Source organism: Ipomoea triloba, chromosome 1 (genome assembly GCF_003576645.1).
Source record: "Ipomoea triloba cultivar NCNSP0323 chromosome 1, ASM357664v1".
In the NCBI taxonomy this organism is placed as follows: Eukaryota; Viridiplantae; Streptophyta; class Magnoliopsida; order Solanales; family Convolvulaceae; genus Ipomoea; species Ipomoea triloba.
Window position 1 is genome coordinate 931,547 of NC_044916.1, and position 17,566 is coordinate 949,112.

Consider the following 17,566-nt stretch of genomic DNA (forward strand, 5'->3'; position numbering starts at 1 on the left):
TACATAGCTAAAGGCTTTTCTTGGTTTTTTTTTTGTAAAGACTCTAGTTTTTGCAGTGAAAGAAAAAAAAAAGTCAATAAACGCAATTGAAGCCTCTAAAATTTTGATCATTTGATTTTTTTATTATTAATTTTTTAAAAATTTCAGATTTTTTTTCCTTTTATTTTCTCTCCCTCCTCTCTCTTACATAACTTCCTAAATATTGAGTGAGACGTAACTGAATTTATAAGGAATAGGTGGTGGCAGATATGCTTCAGCAGTAGAATTTGTGGAGACTGTTTTCTCCGTACAACAAGACCATGCGGCGTCACATGGATACACTGTACCTCGTATCCCTCGTGTTCCCCACCTTCTAATTTCTCGCGCTATTTCATCTTTAAATCTCATCCCGACTTCTCTTTTTTCCTATCTCGAGTGTCGACACGATATTACCATTTCTTGGGCTGTTGAGCTAGGCCTTACTCCGTATTTTATTGGTCTGGGCCGAATCGGGGTTGTCTTGGGCCGGACATGACCCGTTTTTTACATTCAACGAAAAGATCCAACATTGTACCAAGCCCGGCCCGTTTCCCTTTACTAACCTTTATGAACAATTGTTATGCCATGGACCCGGTCAGGTCCACCTCCACCTTTCAAGGTGGATTTGGGTTCAAAATGACGTTTTTTTGCTTTAAAACGATACCGTATGAAATTTAAAAAAATAATTACTTTATAGCCGTGAACTTGTCTTTTGTTTTTAGAATTCATTTCTTTATATTCACAATTTTAAAACTGAATATTCACAATTTTAGATTTTAATATACAAAATTACAGAACTCTATATTTACAATTACAAAATTCTATTCATCAGTATAACAAAATTTTTGAACTCAATATTCACAACAAAAGAAAAGAATATTGTTGGCTGAAGAAATAGTGCCACTAACGACACTGTTATTATAGACACACATTTTGGACTTGTTTCCACCTTGCAAGGGATGGTGTACATAGCATAATTTGCCCTTTGGCGAAATCCAAAAGCCGCATTAAGCAGGAGCAAAAACGTGCATGTAAGGACTTGTACCGTGTGCTAGAGATGGTGTACCGTGATTTGGCAATGGTCATTTTCAGCTCTAGAGGATGGAGATGGAACCCATTGTAGTCCAGTCTGTAAAAACACATTTAAAGCCTCGTTTTCTCCGTCTTTCTTGGAGAGTTTTGATCCAACCGACACCAACCAACGATTTGTCAGCGGCACAAACTAACTTTTTGAGTACCTATGACATGTACGCATATATAGCCACACATTATTTCGTGCCCTTCCAGCAATCAGTGGAATAAACGAGGGTGTATTCCCTTTTCAAACTGCGCCTACAAGCCTAGATCTCTGCAATGGCTGCTAAACCGCTCTTTCATTCCTCTGCTGCGTTTCAGAAGGCTTCTGATTCCCCACAGGTATATAATTCTGCGCTTATCTCTCTCCGGGCGTTGAATTTGATGATTTATTTGGGTTTTTTTTGGTGCAGATCTCCAGTGCCCAGTTTAGATCCTCGGAAGTTGAGCAGACCCGTTTCAGATCATCGAGTTTTTCTAAGTATGTGCAAGTGTGAACCCTTTTGTCTCTGTGATTAATTTTCACCTTTTTGTGTTTTGAAGTGACAAGGAAAACCCACAATCCAATTGGGTGCACAGATAAATCGGCCTGATCTTAATCGGCACCCGCACGGGATAAATTCGTCTCGTGATTTTAGTTGACAAATACTCCTTAATTTTTTAGCTGTTAAATGATCACGAGGAGATGAAATTAATTTAAGTTGACCAGAGCTGATCGACTCAAACTAAGAAGGCGGGGTCTGGGTGGGAGTTGATTATTATTCCTAAAATGGGAAACTTCTTTTGCTGGTTTCCAAATTGGACAGTAGAATTGTAGCATTACTTATAGTAACAGATACTTTCTATATTTGGCAACTAAATCAATGTCTCTTTTGTAACCTTGTGCATTTTTGGAAGCTTTTTGTTTTCATTGGCTGTTTTTATAATTTAAAATCCAAAAGCTCAGGCTTTGATTATATTATATTATAGAAGTAACCAAGTGCAGACTGGTAATACAGTTGGTAGTTAATGTTAAGTTCACTGTACCTCTGCCCAGCTTTTGTCCAATATTATCAGGAGAATGAACTCTTAAAGTGTGTGTGTGTGTTTATGTATATGTATATGTACATGATAGGTTGAGGATTTTATCTGAGAAAGTTAAACTTTGAGATGCAGGAGAAATCCGGCTTTGAGAATGAAAAATTCAAGGGATCCTATGAGTTTGACACAGGAAATTGTTGATGACAAAAAGAAAACCGCAGTTTTGACTGAAAGTGCCCCTGATCTGTTCTCTGAGATGAAGCATCGGTTTTTGAGCTTCAAAAAGGAAAAATACTTGTGAGTGTGTGACCTTATTCTTCATGTTTAGCTCAAATTGGCATCACCAATCTGATTCTTCTTATTCCTTTTGTTTTTTGGGTGGGGTGAATAGGGCCGACTTAGAACGTTTCAAGGCTCTTGCCAAAGCTCAAGCACCGAAGGTATTAGCCTTACGTTTTTGTTTTGAAGCTTTTTAGATTCTCTCGTTCACTGTGATATAGGGGGTTAGGCAGTACCCGATATTTGCCTTATTTTATGGTCCATGTGATGAAATCCTTATCTGACAATTTGAAGGACAGTTTATGGTGATTGCTTGTGCAGACTCTCGGGTTTGCCCCTCTAGTGTCCTGGGATTTGAACCAGGAGAGGCCTTTGTAATACGAAATGTTGCAAATTTGGTGCCTCCATACGAGGTAATGAATATTGGCATTTACTTTGTCTGACACACATCAAGCTATAGTTGATGAAATGTCTATTGTGAAATAAATATGCATTTGTTATACATGAAACTGCTTCGTCTGTGCAGAATGGCCCTACCGAAGTAAATGCTGCTCTTGAATTTGCTGTTAACTCTCTCAATGTGAGTAAATTCTGCAGACCGATCTACTGTCATGCTGATCTGTCCGTTTCAACTTTTGTGACTTTTTGAAATGCTGTATATGAGATTGATTATGAAAATTCTTTAATTGAGAATTGACATATAATAGTCGGAGTACATAGAAGTTTGACACAGCCAAAAGAAAGTTTTCTTGATCGTAATCGCGAAATAACAGAAATACATAGTAATCTAGTATGCTAGAGCCATCTTGATTATCTATGAATGATGGAGAATCTCTGATTATACAAATTGTCATTTTTTCTTTGATAGTTTTTTTTTTTTTTTTTTGGCGAGTGCGGGATTTATTACTGTTCATGTGCTGGTGACTTGTAATGTATCAAAAAACTCGAAAGTATCAAAGATCTCGATATATGTTTCAATGTTTGGCTTGGTCTGTGCAGGTGGAAAATATACTAGTCGTTGGCCACAGCTGTTGTGGAGGCATCCGCGCCTTAATGAGTATGGAAGATGAGACGAATTCTAGGTATGCCGAGTATTATTCTTCTATTTCTGTTGTTCTCCCCTCTCCCTCTCCCCACGCCTCTTGGGAGCAACAACTGTAGCTAAACAAGAAAACAGTTTATGCACCTTCTTAGCCTCTTATATTTGCTTTGCAGTAGCTTTCTTCATAATTGGGTAGCTGTTGGGAAGACCGCAAGGTCGAACACCAAGGCTGCTGCATCATTACTCGGCTTTGATCTACAATGCAAGCACTGCGAGAAGGTGCAGTTCCTTCTTTTTTTTTTTTTTTTTTTTTTAAATTATTCTGTTTCTTGTTCGAGACAGTGCAAAAAAAGGCGTTTTTTTCATCTAATTCTCTGTTTACAGGAATCAATCAACCGCTCGCTGCTGAATTTGCTCACGTACCCGTGGATAAAGGACAAGGTGGCGGGAAGGCAGCTCGTGATTCATGGTGGCTACTACGACTTCACCAACTGTTCATTCGAGAAATGGTCTCTCGACCACGAGGAGGATGATAACTCTAGCGTGGATAACCAATACTCGACTAAAAATCACGAACTCTGGAGCTGACTTGCTCCTGCATTCTCCCCATATTATTTAGATGAATTATATGTAATGCAACTTTGTTGTGTCTGTTTACATACTCTGATGTTTCATTGTGGTGTCTTTTACAAACTTATATGTATGTGTGTTGTATTGATGAAAAGATTGCTTCCACTTTCCATTCTGCACTTTTTCCATGAATCTGCAGCTTGGTTTCTCCTCAGATTGCATGGAATGAACATATTCATGTTTTATCAGGTTGTGAATATTTAATATTGTTTATTTTACTGATATTTATCCACACATTGACATCACCACAACTCTTTTGTGAGAGTAAACATGTATGCAAAGCTGTCCTAAGGTTCGTTGTTTGTTTCGTCATCAATCCTCAAGCTTTAAATATTATTACCTATATACATATCTATCACTACTACTAAGTAAACATGTATGAAAAGGTGTCATAGGGTTTAATTATTTGATAATGAGATCGGAGAGGTCTACTACTGTTGAGCTAGATTGGGAGGTCTACTACTAAAAAGACTGAGAAGTCTACTACTAATATAATAAGACCGGGAGGTCAACTAACATGTCTAACAATGAGATCGGGAAGTAGGCGTGCACTCTCGATGTCGGAAAATGTGCTTGAAAGATCGAGAAGTGAGGGCACTTATGAGGTTGAGAAGTGTACTGGTGAGATCAGAAATACACTAGTGAGCTCTGTAAAACAAGGGAGTTGCCATATAACCCTCTACCACTTGGTTTACAATACCATTTAAGATTTGTATAGGGATATAAATAGTGTAGTGTAGCTATGTCCATATACATGAAAAATTAACAAATAGTTTCAAAAGAGGAGTTAGAGTGGATGAAATATAATTCTCGTATCAGGATGTCACAAGTTTAGTTTTTGTTAACATCATTTTAGTTGAGCCCGTTGCATAGGGTATAAGGCAGTTTATCTCTTTATGTGTGGAAAGAAGAGCTAATGAGTATGGATGAGATACCACGAGCCTTTTCTAACTTAATTAAAAGTATCAATTTAGGTTCTACTAAAGACACCCCGCAACTTAGTACTACAATTTTTTTTAATCCTAGAAAAAAAAAAGCATGAAAAATTATATATATATGAAATATGAATTGAACATGTACTTGGATAGTTGGATTTGCTCTTTATTTTTCTGGTTGGTTTAGGATTAACGCTTAACTCGAACCGGTTCAACCCGGAAAACCGAATCCCTTACAGACATCATATAAATAGGACCCGTCCTCGAGGTCTTGAAGCTCATATTTCGCACTCTCGTCACCAGGTTACACCTTCCATTCTTCCCCGCGAAATCAAAGACTTCACCGGAGCTTAGGAAGTCGCCGTCGGCGAGGGGTAAACTAGTGTTTCATTCATTCCCGACGGCTCTCTGGTTCCAATTATTGTGCCAGGTTAGTATCTCATCGGCATTCATACTTAACCAATAATCATACTCCGGTACCTTGTCCCTTTCCATTGGTTTCAATTTCTCAACTCCCACAAAGAATCACACGATTTGAATTCTAAACTTCGCATCTTTCATCCTATTCACGGCGAATTCAACTTTTTTTGGTACCTGATTCAGTTGGCAATATCTCTTCTTATCGAGTACTGGATTGCTTTTTTAATGGGCAAGCGCTTGGGAAGATATGATTGACAAGTAAATGAATAGATTGTGTTTGTCTCGTCGTTTCAGTATTTTGGGAATTTTCTTTTGGTTGCAGGTTTCTTGAGGAAACATGGGATATGAATCTGGTAGCGCATCCCACGATGGTCGTGATGAAGGTAATTATTATTATTATTATTATTATTATTATTTATTTTTATTTTTATTATACCTTCATAAAAGGAGCATAAAATCTTAAGATAGAAATGAAACAAACAAAAAGGTGAATTGCTGGGATTGAACTTATTCTTTTCCATATTGAATTTCAGTTCTGTGAGAGCTTTATTGCTTTTGAAGGGATGGGTAGAAAGCAGTTGAGTGGAGATGGAATGTAACTATTATTATGGAATTTATTAAGTTTGGAAATTGGAATTATGGCAGCTATTAAAAAAATGCATGAGAACCTGTAGTAATAATGTCATAAGGGTGATTAAGGAGTAGGCCATCAGCTAGGTGAATGGAGGTTAAAGTAGGGTTCAACTTTATTTTCATTTGCCAAGGTGTGGGCTCATCTCTTACACTGTTGGGAAAATAAATATGACATCACTTTAATAGATTATTAGGGTAAATTATATTACTAGTCTGTAATCGGTCTAAACTTGATCAAAATTATGCAATTATTTCTTCATTAAACTAGGACTAGAATCTGACTCCAGATTTTCCTCCTTAAATCTACTAGACTTTCAAAGGCTACGCATTACAAACATCATGGAAAATTTGCTCTAGGATAATGTAATAGAACAACTTCACTTCCATCACATTTGTTGAAACATTGAGATCAATTGACTAACGATAGGTATTTAATAATTTTTTGTTGCACAAGTAATTGCCAACTTTTATGTCCTTGATTGACTGGATAATCTTGATGCCGTAGTAGTTGTCTTATTTGGAAGCTTGGTTTTGATTCACTATTCAATGTTTTGCTATGACAGATGATGATGATGAATATGAGGAGGCTGGTGGTGGCAACCATCTTTTGGGATTTATGTTTGGAAATGTTGACTACTCTGGGGATCTTGATGTTGATTACCTTGATGAGGTGATTATATATATTTAAGTTTCAGTCTCTACTTTGACAGGAGATCCCGTATTTTATTTTTTATTGAGTTTTCTAAGAATTTTGATGCCATAATCTTATCATCTATTCCAAACTGTGCCTCACTTTTGGGAGATTACGTTGCATTCTGCAAAAAGCTCCTCTTTGATAAAAATTTCTTTCCTTAATATGTTGCAATTTAAAAATTCCCAGCTTTTAAACTTTACTTTCCAATCTTTAGCTGGTGTAAATCCGATTATTAATGTTACTTGCCTCCTTGAAAACCTAAAATCTGGTTGAGATTTCCAAAGCTTCCTTATTTCTAAAGTTTCAAAAGCTTGGTTTTTCTCTGGTAGGATTTTCCAACTGCCAAAACTTGCCAATTGCTTAAGCATATTAAACTCTAGACTTGATAGAGTGTTAGTGGATTACTTATTAAAAGAAATATGTGTGAAGAGGGTCTTTCTGTTGCATGTGTTAAAATAGGAAAGTTGATATTGCAAGTTGAAGATAGAGAATTTATGCCTGGTGAGACATGGTGATTAGAAATGCATTTGGAATGATAGAAATAAAGGTTATCATCTTGTTAGTAAAACTTGATTAAATGGTTCCGTGCACCTAGTTGTCCTATTTGGCTATTTGTGGATCTCTTTGTACTGGAATTTGTGATATTACTCTGTATACAAATGTTTGGGTTATGAGGTGTTCCTTAGTTTTTGTTGCAATCATATAGTTATGAATGGGAGTTCTCTCTTATCATATATTCCATTTATATTATATGAGAGCTCAAAGTATCAAACTATTACTTCCACTAGTTTTCTCTAAGACTGCAATCATGGTTCCAGGATGCAAAGGAGCATCTTGCTGCATTGGCTGACAAGCTTGGTACATCCCTAACAGATATTGATGTAAGGTTCCTGCCTTTAATCTGTTTATGCAATTGGGTTATATTTTAGACTAAACTGCCTGAGATAAATACCAGGGCATTTTTCTCACTGATATACTATTGAGTTAAATATTTGTACTGATGCTTATTTATCTACTTATTATTTGTTTTTTTCTTTGATTCTCCCCTTTTAATTTCAGTTGTCTGTGAAATCGCCACAAACACATTCAGATGCTGCTGAACAAGGTGATGTTGTGTGCCAGGGAATGCTAACTCATGCAGTTTTTGATTTTCAGTTGGTATTTTTATTTCTTGAACTGATAACTTTATGTCCTTTTGGCTTTTGCTTCCTAAATTTTTTTATTTTACTTGGAAATGGTAGTTATCAACATTGGCAATCTGGAATTGGTACTTTAGACACAACTATAATGTAGTGTACTAGTGTCAATTGAAATGATTTGTGCAGTACTTGCTAAGGGTGTAATTATCATTTGAGGATGTGATATTATGGACTTGCTTCTTCTATTGCTTAGAAAGACTTATGGATTTGAATGGTATTTGTCAACTTCTGTAAGCTGGACCTGATATTTGGTCCTATAGATACATTTTATCATTTTTATCTTTATCGTGCAACTTGACAAATTGAAATGACTTGTAGTTTACTCTGCAGAAGTTTATGTATCAGTCAGGGATATGATATTGATTTCTTGTTTTGTTAGATGCAAGTTTTTTTTTTCCTTCTCCTTTTACCCAGAAAAGTCATGGATTAAAGAAACTTATTAATAAAAGACTTGTGGATTAAGGAGCAATGTTATTATTTCAATGGTCCTGCTAACCGTTTGGTCATTTCCTTTAATACTCATTGGAAGAAGGCTTTGCGCGTGCACACATAGTCACATACATATATATTCCGTGTACCAAATTGGAATTCTCCACTCAGCCTATTCTTTTCAATTGATGTTTGTTTCACCTTTGAATTTTTTAATTGAATTGTCCCTTCTAACTGGAATAACAGATTAACAAAATGTTACGGAGTGTAAATGTAACATCTTATTATATATGTCATCATTAAGATCACATTTGGGGAAGATACTTGATTTCTACTCTTGTGGGGCTGTTCACTCCTCATTTCCAACATCTACAACCTGCTTATTTAATGATAGATCTCAGATGTGTAAATATATTGGTTTTGAACAGTAGGAGTACCATGCCATTAGATAATGTATGAAAAGAACTCAGGATAATTTCAGAGCTTCATATTTATACTGCATCTAGCTCTTTAATACACAAAACTGATATTCCAGTTTGTTTAACATATAATTATTGCAGTATGGTTGCCTGCTTTTATTTATCCGTCTTTAGAATGATATTTTGTTTAGAAAGGATGTATTTTTTTTCTGTTATCTTTGGTCTTTCTCCCCTAGAGGCAATTGGTTTGATGCCTTGTAATAGAAGGACATGATTTTGCTTTAACGAATATTTTTATCTCATTAAAAAGTTAAATGTATTAAGAATCTAGAAATTCAACCTTCACTGTTTTCTTATAAGCAAGCTTTATTTTTTTACTCATACCCTTCCTAGAAGGGATAACTCCATGGTCCCATTATAATACTGACTTTTCTCTTTCAATTTTTTTTTTTTAAAAGTTAATGTGATTCTGATTGGCTTAGTTTTGTTCTTTGATACTCAAAGTAGATTATGATGACAAGGCGGAGGATGCTGTGGACTATGAGGATATTGATGAGCAATATGAAGGCCCTGAAGTTCAAACTGCCACCGAGGAGGACCATTTATTGCCAAAGAAGGATTATTTCTCTAAAGAAATTGCAGTAACTACTTTGAACAACACAGCCTCTGTTTTTGATGATGAAAACTATGATGAGGATGATACTGAAGAGAACAACGAGCAGGATGTGTTGGGGAACAGCGCTGAAGGCCAAGCTTTTCCTGAAACAGGTCAGATTTGAATCATTAGCTGTTTGTTGATCAATGCCATTCAAGTATCTATCTTATGATGAATTTCTGTCTATTCCTAGCTTCAAGTTTGATGACAATGGTACTATTCTCTTGAATAGACAAAGAGAAATTGACATGAGTTGTAGTCTTACTTACGCCCATATATCCATTTATTAATAGGACTGGGTATACATATATTGTATTTTTATTTGTTCTTCACTTCTTCCAATGCTGGGTTATATTGATGAAACTCAGGGCAATGCTCTTTTTCGTTTGATAACTCTGGGGCAATACTATTGTACCATGGATGGTTCAAATAGTAAATTCTCAGAATCTCAGTGCAATTTCACATTCAAATGACCCAATTGTCACACTGTTCTTTTAGGCAAGTACAATCATGATTTCAAAGAAGCATGTGAAGGGGAAAAACTTGCTAAAGATGTTATACCCTCATATTCTGAAGAGCTTGCAAAAGATGTCCTGCCCCTGGATTCTCCTGAATCTGAGGATTTTGCTGACTTTCAGGTTGGTATCAAGTTTGGCACTTTTTTTTCTTCATCAATTTGAGGGTTTGTCCAATTGATATTTGATTTCCTTATTTCAATGTATCACTCAAAATCAGAGAGTGCTCTTAATTGCAATATAAAACTATTTGCTTGTTTAGTTTCAATTTCATCTCCCCTACTTACTTTTTGTGGGCTAGATTGTCCAAATATTTCTTTCAGATATGGCACTAGCTAATTCATACTGCTAAAATCCAAATTTCAAATTGTTTAAAAGAGAAAGATGGTCAAAGACTGATTTTGCTGTGAAAAGTGAGCAGCAGGCAATTAAATTGAAAGATGGCATGCATAATGCATTATTTCCTAATTGTAACTTACACAACTTAAGAAAGTAAGAAACTCCAGTTTTCTCATTAGGCTTGATTGTTAAAATCATCCTTGAAATTGAGAGAACTTTGTTGGTTAGTAACTTTTGATTTGACTGGTTATGATGCTTGACATGATTATCAGGAGTCTCTTGCTCTTGAAGAGTCATTTGATGGTAAAAGCTCTATGCCACTACCAATTCTTTGTATAGAAGATGGATTGCCTATCCTACGGTTTTCTGAAATTTTTGGCATTCATGAACCCCGAAAGAAGAAGACCGAGAAGAGGGACCACCGCTATTCTGTTGCAAAAGGTATGATGTTCTTGCTTCTCAAGGGATTTAGTTGCTTCATACTACTCCTCCCCTTCTCATTATTTCTATTTATATCTTTTGGTTCCCTACTAGATTAGTATTAGGCTTAGATGAGTGAAGCATGATTTGATACTTCTATTGGAAAGAGCAAATACCTAATCATTCTACTATCTTAGGAACAGAACACTATAAAATGAAAAGGGAAATAAAAGCCCAATGGTCTGTTGAGGCCAGGACTATATACAATATTATCAAGATGCTGAGGGTTAAAATATCATCAATCATGAAGGTTAACAATTTTTTTTCCCTCCATTTTTATGGACTTCTACTTTAATTTTTTGGTGGTACTACTAGTACATAGGACTCGATAATTGATAGAAGAGAGATAGAGAGAAGAGTGGGGGGATGGTACTGGGTAGACTGAGACAGGACTATAATATTTTACTGCTATATCCTCCTAATAATCTTTGATACTTTGAGGAGCCACATTATTATATACAGAGTATGTATTTTCATGCCTAACCAGATTTGCCACATTATTATGCATGGCCACCTGCTACTAAGATCTACAACTGGTACCAATCAAGAATCTGTAAAACTGCATTTCACTTCCATTGTTGTTTCTTTATATCTGCTAAAACTTCTAGCCTCTGATAAGGTTTTTATCACTTTTCCTTTCCCAGAGAAGTACAACTTGGATAGTTCTGAACTTCTTGAAGATGATGAAGAGGATATTTTAAGAGGATCTTATAAAGACTTTCCTTGGTTGAAGGTGGCATGTGTAACTGAAGACAATATTTCAGATGATGAACTGGGATCCTTTCAGGGGAAAGGAAGAATAGGTGCAACTGCTGATGACAGGAAAAAAGACTTTTGTTGTAGTGCTGAACCAATGAAGTCAAATATGCCACAAAATCTCTCTGCTGATTGGAGTTCACCTTCTTGTCCCAAGTTCTATCCTCTTGACCAACAGGATTGGGAGGATGGAATTATTTGGGGCAACTCTCCGGCTTCAAGTGCTGAGACTGCTGAGAGTTTTGAGACCTCTGGACCGAATTTTGGAGCATCTTTTGATAAAGAAATGGATCTGGAGGCTGACTCAGGAACTTCGGAACTAGGAATTGAATCCAACGAAAAAGATAAAAGTTCCTTTATCCACCTTCAATCTGTTTCTGTGGAGCCTTTTGGCTCACGAGAAATTTCGGGTCAAATGGACGTTCCTTTATTAGCAGGAAGATTTCATCCTCAACTTTTGAGGTTAGAGTCTCGATTGGATGCAAATCAGCAAGATAACACTGAGGATGGGGAATATATTGCCCAAGAAAAAATCTCTGATGCCTTGAGGCGTTTCAGTGAGCTCACATTGCTGAATAAAGATGTGGAGGAAGGATCTTGGTTGGACAACATTATTTGGGAACCAGAACAAGCCATAGCAAAACCAAAACTAATTTATGATCTTCAAGACAAACAGATGCTTTTTGAAATTCTGGACAGTAAGGATAGCACCAGTCTTCAGCTTCATGCTGGTGCAATGATCACTACTGGTTTGGGGAAGCCCAATGTGGGTGATTCCGCTGAGTTACTTCATGGAGGTCCTACAGGGCGTTTCAATATTGCCAATGACAAATTCTATTCCAACAGAAAATCTTCACAGCAATCAAAATCACATTCAAAGAAGCGCACTGCTCATGTTCTCAAAGTTCTGCATTCAATTCCAGCTCTTAAACTAGAGACTATGAAGGCAAAGCTAAGCAAGTAAGGGCTATTGCTTTCTTCCGAATTTAGGATTTAAGTGCTGGATCTCCTTTTCCCACCCTGCATTATTGTTAACTGTCAACTTCTTTTACTTGGTGCTATGTGCCGCTAATGTTTTTACTTTGTGCATAGTTATTTATTTTTTTCTATGATGCCACAATGTGATACATATTAACATGACTTTTAACTAAAATAATATCAAAGTTGACCTCTTACATCTTCCTGCATGACCCTTATTAAGCTGCAATTTTATTTTATCACCCTTCAATGCAAGAAACATCTGAACCATTTTCTTAGGTAACTATTGTTCTCTCATGTCATGCTAAGTCTGTTCCATATTGAGTGCTCTACTTTGCTTGGGCACAAATGTTAGGGGTAGGATTTCAGTGCATCGCATGGGGATGGGGGAGATGGGATCATACCTGGCTTAAAGTGTGGAACAAGTTTGAGACTTTAGTACTTCATAATCCTTTGTTTCACTTCATATTTTGTGATTATTTGTGAATGGAAGAGTTAATTGTGCATTGCAAATTGTGTCAATCTTCCTTTTGCAAGAGAAGCATCTAGCGTTCCTCATTTTGCTGTGTAAATTCATTTGCATATTTTTTGTTGCTTTTGCATAGACGACCTTTACGCTGTTGGCAAATTAAGAAGTTATGCCCTGTAGTTAGCATTAAATTTGAAGTCTTAATGCCTATTTTGCAGTAAAGATCTTGCTAATTTTCATCGGCCTAAAGCTCTATGGTATCCCCATGATAATGAAGTGGTGCTCAAGGGACAATGGAAGCTGCCTACACAAGGACCCATGAAAGTCATATTGAAGAGTTTGGGAGGCAAAGGAAGTAAACTTCATGTGGATTTTGAGGAGACTGTCTCTTCACTTAAGGCAAAAGCGTCAAAAAAGTTAGGTTGGTAGTATCTTAATTTTTAAGTATGTTTGATGCTTTTAGAGTCCACATTTAATTACCTTCCCTTTGCAGATTTTAAACTCACTGAACCAGTAAAAATATTTTATTTGGGGAGGGAGCTTGAAGACCATAAATCTCTTGCTGAACAAAATGTTCAACCGAACTCCTTGCTACATCTTCTTCGCTCAAAAATATATTTGTTGCCTAGGGCACAAAAGCTTCCGGGTGAGAACAAGTCTTTGCGCCCTCCTGGGGCTTTTAAGAAGAAATCTGATCTTTCTGTGAAAGATGGCCATGTTTTCCTGATGGAGTAAGTTTCTCATAGTCCTTTAGTTTTTATTTATTGGATTGCAAAATTGGATTCTCTGTTCCATGCACATTTTGCTCTCGCAATTAACTTTTTATTGATGACTCGGTTTATTGTTATGGAGTATTTGTCAGCTTTAAGGCCGTAAATTGATGGTAGTTGCTTGAAAAAACAATATAATATCCTACTTTTTTCTTTTGACAAATATGTTAATATATTCTTCATTTCCCGACCCTCTTCTGTCTGTACATTTTAGTTTTCATATATTGGAGTTAAAGATTGTTATCTGAATATGCAGATACTGTGAGGAGAGGCCTTTGCTCCTAGGAAATGTTGGAATGGGTGCAAGATTATGTACCTACTACCAAAAATCAACTCCAAACGATCAAACAGGTGTATTGATGCGCAATGAAAACAACAGATTGGGGAGTGTCCTCATTCTTGATCCTGCTGATAAATCACCTTTTCTTGGAGACATAAAACCTGGTTGCAGCCAGTCTTCCCTTGAGACTAATATGTACCGAGCACCTATATTTCAGCATAAAGTGTCATCAACAGATTATCTATTGGTCCGCACAGCAAAGGGAAAGCTGTCTATCAGGCGCATTGACAGGATTGATGTTGTTGGACAACAGGTTGTTAATACTCCGTGGTTGCCAACTTTTTTTTTTTTTTTTAAAAATATGTTTTTCCCTGAATGCTTTTACAGGATTGATGTACTGGATGTGTTGACATTGTCCTTTTTCTCCTTAGATTTTGTGTAAATACTAAATAGTATGTGAATTTTGATCCAATTATCTTCTGCCTAATTATTTATTTGTGTTATTTTTTTCTTGCTCATAGGAGCCTCACATGGAAGTCATGTCTCCTGGATCAAAAGGAGTCCAGACATACATTATGAACAGACTATCGGTATACATGTACCGTAAATTTCATGCTGATGAGAAGCGTGGTGTGCGCCCTGTTATCCACGCAGATGAGTTGTCTGCACAATTTCCTAGCTTGTCAGAGGCCTTCCTTAGGAAAAGGCTTAGAAATTGTGCTGATATGCAGGTATTATGCTGTCATATTGCTTATTGAGGTGCCATTCTGAGCATTTCTATAATCATCATTTTCCCCCGTAAAGTTATTGATAACAATAGGTTCATTAACTGCCTGTTTTCCAATTAAAAAGTTTTGTCTGAGCTGTATTTTCCCCATCTTCCAATTTGTACTTGCATTTATAAATTATCTATGCGCCCTTCTTTGCTTCATCAGAGAGGATCGAATGGGCAGCTGATTTGGGTTATGAAGAACAGTTTTCGCATTCCATCAGAGGAGGAGTTACGGAGGATGGTGACACCTGAAAATGTGAGTATATGACATTGTCTTTGAAGTTCTATCCTTTGAGTGTTTTGTAATGTCTACTTAAGTAATAGCGTCTTAGCTTCTTTTAATGTTTGATGCAACAGGATTGATTTAAAATACTCTCTAAATTGTCCTCTTTAATATATTGTGATGTCCAACCAAATTTGTTCCACTCAATAAATTCACCAACATTTATAACTTCATTACCCAAAATACTGTCAGTAAAATATTGAAATTATAAAATATTGATTACTAACATTTAACAATGTGGGCAAATTTTGAAATATATCACTTAGTCATTGCATTAAATATATTTTTCCGGCAGAAACTAGTGTTTAAAATTTTTTTTTAAAAATAAAAGTATATTTAATATTATTATAAATAATTTTATATTCTAAATAAAATAATTAAAATGTTTAATAATACAATTCTACTCATTTTCTAGAAAATGAACAAAACACACCAAGACAGTTTTTCAGAATGCAACCAAACACTGAAAATGAAACTATTTTCTGGAAAATGACTGATTTTCCAAAAGTCATTTTCTTGGTTTCCAAACACACCCTAATTTTGAGGACTTGTAGTTCATTTTGATATAATTCTGTCTTTCCTCCCCATCCCCCTTCTCACACTTAATTAGATCTTTTTAAAGGACAGATACATTTTATAGATTGTGTGTTTCTCCATTATGCAAGGTCTGTGCATATGAAAGCATGCAGGCTGGCCTTTACAGGCTCAAGCGCCTAGGTATTACCCGGCTAACTCAACCTACAGGCCTTTCCTCTGCAATGAATCAGCTTCCAGATGAAGCAATTGCCTTAGCTGCTGCTTCACATATTGAGAGGGAACTGCAGATAACACCTTGGAACTTGAGTAGCAACTTCGTTGCCTGTACAAACCAGGTATCTTAGATTTTATACTTATTAGCCGTCTTTGTAAAGCATTTTCTGCTGCTATAATATTTTACTTATATTTTGTTTTGTATTAGTTGCTTTGGATTAGTGAACCGGTAAATGATGTGGACTATGGAGTTTTATTGTGACTCTCTGTAGTGTATGCATAGATATCTGGGTCCTGGAGTTCTTTTCACTTTTTGTATGTATATACTCCCTCCGTCCCATTTTGTGTCTGATTCGGTTAACTAGACTTGACTTGACTGAAGTTATTTACAAATCATTTTTTTGTAATATTTAATTTAGTATTAATATATAAAATTTATATATTTAGAAACCACATCAAAAGTATTATTAAATAAAAAAAAAAACCAAATGTAGATTGACCAATGAATAGTAAATATGAGTATATGACATGTAAAATGGGACAGAGGGAGTATATATCATCTGCAACTCTTTTTCATAATGTTTTGTTTTGTTTTAAGTTCATTTTATGTCAATATGAGGGAATTGGCATCTTAGAGACCCGTAGGAATGATAGGATCTTTTTTCTCTTGAAAATAATAATTATAGTTGAAAATTTCTACTCTCTGGTAGGGGTGGTAACTTTTATGCTTTAATTCTTCTTCTTGTTAGATATTGATGTTCTGTTCATGAAATTCTTGTATAGGACAGAGGTAATATTGAACGTTTGGAAATTACCGGGGTTGGAGATCCTTCTGGACGAGGATTAGGTTTCAGTTATGTCCGCACTACTCCAAAGGCACCCGTATCAAATGCGGTGACAAAGAAAAAAGCAGCTCTTGCTAAAGGGACAACTGTTACTGGAACGGATGCTGATCTACGCAGACTGAGCATGGAAGCTGCACGTGAGGTGTGTCCATTTGGCTTTAATATCAAAGAAGACCCAACTGTGAACTGTCTATCTATGTAGTGTCAAATTAGGATTCTTCATGCTTTGCGCTAATGAAAGTTTTTTTAACGTTTAAGGTCCTCCTTAAGTTCAATGTTCCAGAGGACCAGATCGCTAAACAGACAAGGTGGCACAGAATTGCCATGATTCGGAAACTGTCAAGCGAGCAAGCCGCTTCGGGTGTAAAGGTTGATGCAACAACAATAAGCAAGTATGCTCGAGGTCAGCGTATGTCCTTTTTGCAATTGCAGCAGCAGACCAGAGAAAAATGTCAGGAGATCTGGGATCGGCAGGTCCAAAATCTTTCTGCAGTTGATGGTGAAGAAATTGAAAGCGATGCCGAAGTAAATAGTGACCTAGATTCCTTTGCTGGAGACCTCGAAAATCTTCTTGACGCAGAGGAATGTGAAGAGGGCGATGAGGGTGCTTGTGACTTAAAGCATGACAAAATAGATGGTGTCAAGGGACTCAAGATGAGAAGGCGCCCATTTCAAGCTCAGCTGGAAGAGGAAATCGAAGACGAGGCCGCTGAAGCTGCAGAACTGTGCAGGATGCTCATGGATGGTATGGAGTATTCTTTAAAATTCTGTTTCTCTTATTTTGTGATTTGTAGTGAAGAAATGAATTGCATTAAAATGGATTTAGTCACAAGTTTTTCCCGAGGAGGTAGTGTTGGAGGGGGGGGGGGGGGGGGTTAATAA

The 17,566-nt window shown here is 36.4% G+C and overlaps 2 protein-coding genes across 5 annotated transcripts in view; both read left to right on the forward strand.

Moving 5' to 3' along the window:
- Nucleotides 1–1,132: 1,132 nt before the first annotated feature.
- On the forward strand, nt 1,133–4,285 carry LOC115998255 (beta carbonic anhydrase 5, chloroplastic-like). Of its 3 annotated transcripts, none has more exons than XM_031237782.1 (9): nt 1,133–1,434; nt 1,506–1,573; nt 2,242–2,409; nt 2,504–2,552; nt 2,691–2,804; nt 2,918–2,971; nt 3,391–3,473; nt 3,610–3,712; nt 3,818–4,285. In XM_031237782.1, exons 1-9 carry the CDS (start codon nt 1,372–1,374, stop codon nt 4,019–4,021), a joined length of 906 nt encoding a protein of 301 aa, XP_031093642.1. In that variant the 5' UTR covers nt 1,133–1,371; the 3' UTR covers nt 4,022–4,285. The 3 variants fall into 3 exon arrangements, with proteins under 3 accessions (XP_031093642.1, XP_031093635.1, XP_031093649.1); XM_031237775.1 differs by having other exon boundaries at nt 1,136–1,434; nt 3,607–3,712; XM_031237789.1 differs by having other exon boundaries at nt 1,138–1,434; nt 2,248–2,409; nt 3,607–3,712.
- Nucleotides 4,286–5,293: 1,008 nt separating this feature from the next.
- The window catches only part of LOC116000086 (transcription initiation factor TFIID subunit 1), a 16,861-nt gene continuing 4,588 nt past the window's right edge, over nt 5,294–17,566 (forward strand). For both annotated transcript variants that reach the window (XR_004094063.1, XM_031240112.1), the window contains exons 1-17: nt 5,294–5,428; nt 5,741–5,801; nt 6,615–6,721; nt 7,564–7,626; nt 7,805–7,850; nt 9,300–9,560; nt 9,946–10,085; nt 10,574–10,742; nt 11,426–12,497; nt 13,203–13,405; nt 13,478–13,715; nt 14,011–14,347; nt 14,556–14,765; nt 14,970–15,062; nt 15,755–15,961; nt 16,623–16,826; nt 16,943–17,429. Coding sequence is in view for 1 of the 2 variants with exons in the window: in XM_031240112.1 (XP_031095972.1) it covers nt 5,756–5,801; nt 6,615–6,721; nt 7,564–7,626; nt 7,805–7,850; nt 9,300–9,560; nt 9,946–10,085; nt 10,574–10,742; nt 11,426–12,497; nt 13,203–13,405; nt 13,478–13,715; nt 14,011–14,347; nt 14,556–14,765; nt 14,970–15,062; nt 15,755–15,961; nt 16,623–16,826; nt 16,943–17,429 (3,883 nt within the window). In the remaining variant the exon portion in view is untranslated. The remainder of the gene's footprint in view (nt 5,429–5,740; nt 5,802–6,614; nt 6,722–7,563; nt 7,627–7,804; nt 7,851–9,299; nt 9,561–9,945; nt 10,086–10,573; nt 10,743–11,425; nt 12,498–13,202; nt 13,406–13,477; nt 13,716–14,010; nt 14,348–14,555; nt 14,766–14,969; nt 15,063–15,754; nt 15,962–16,622; nt 16,827–16,942; nt 17,430–17,566) is intronic.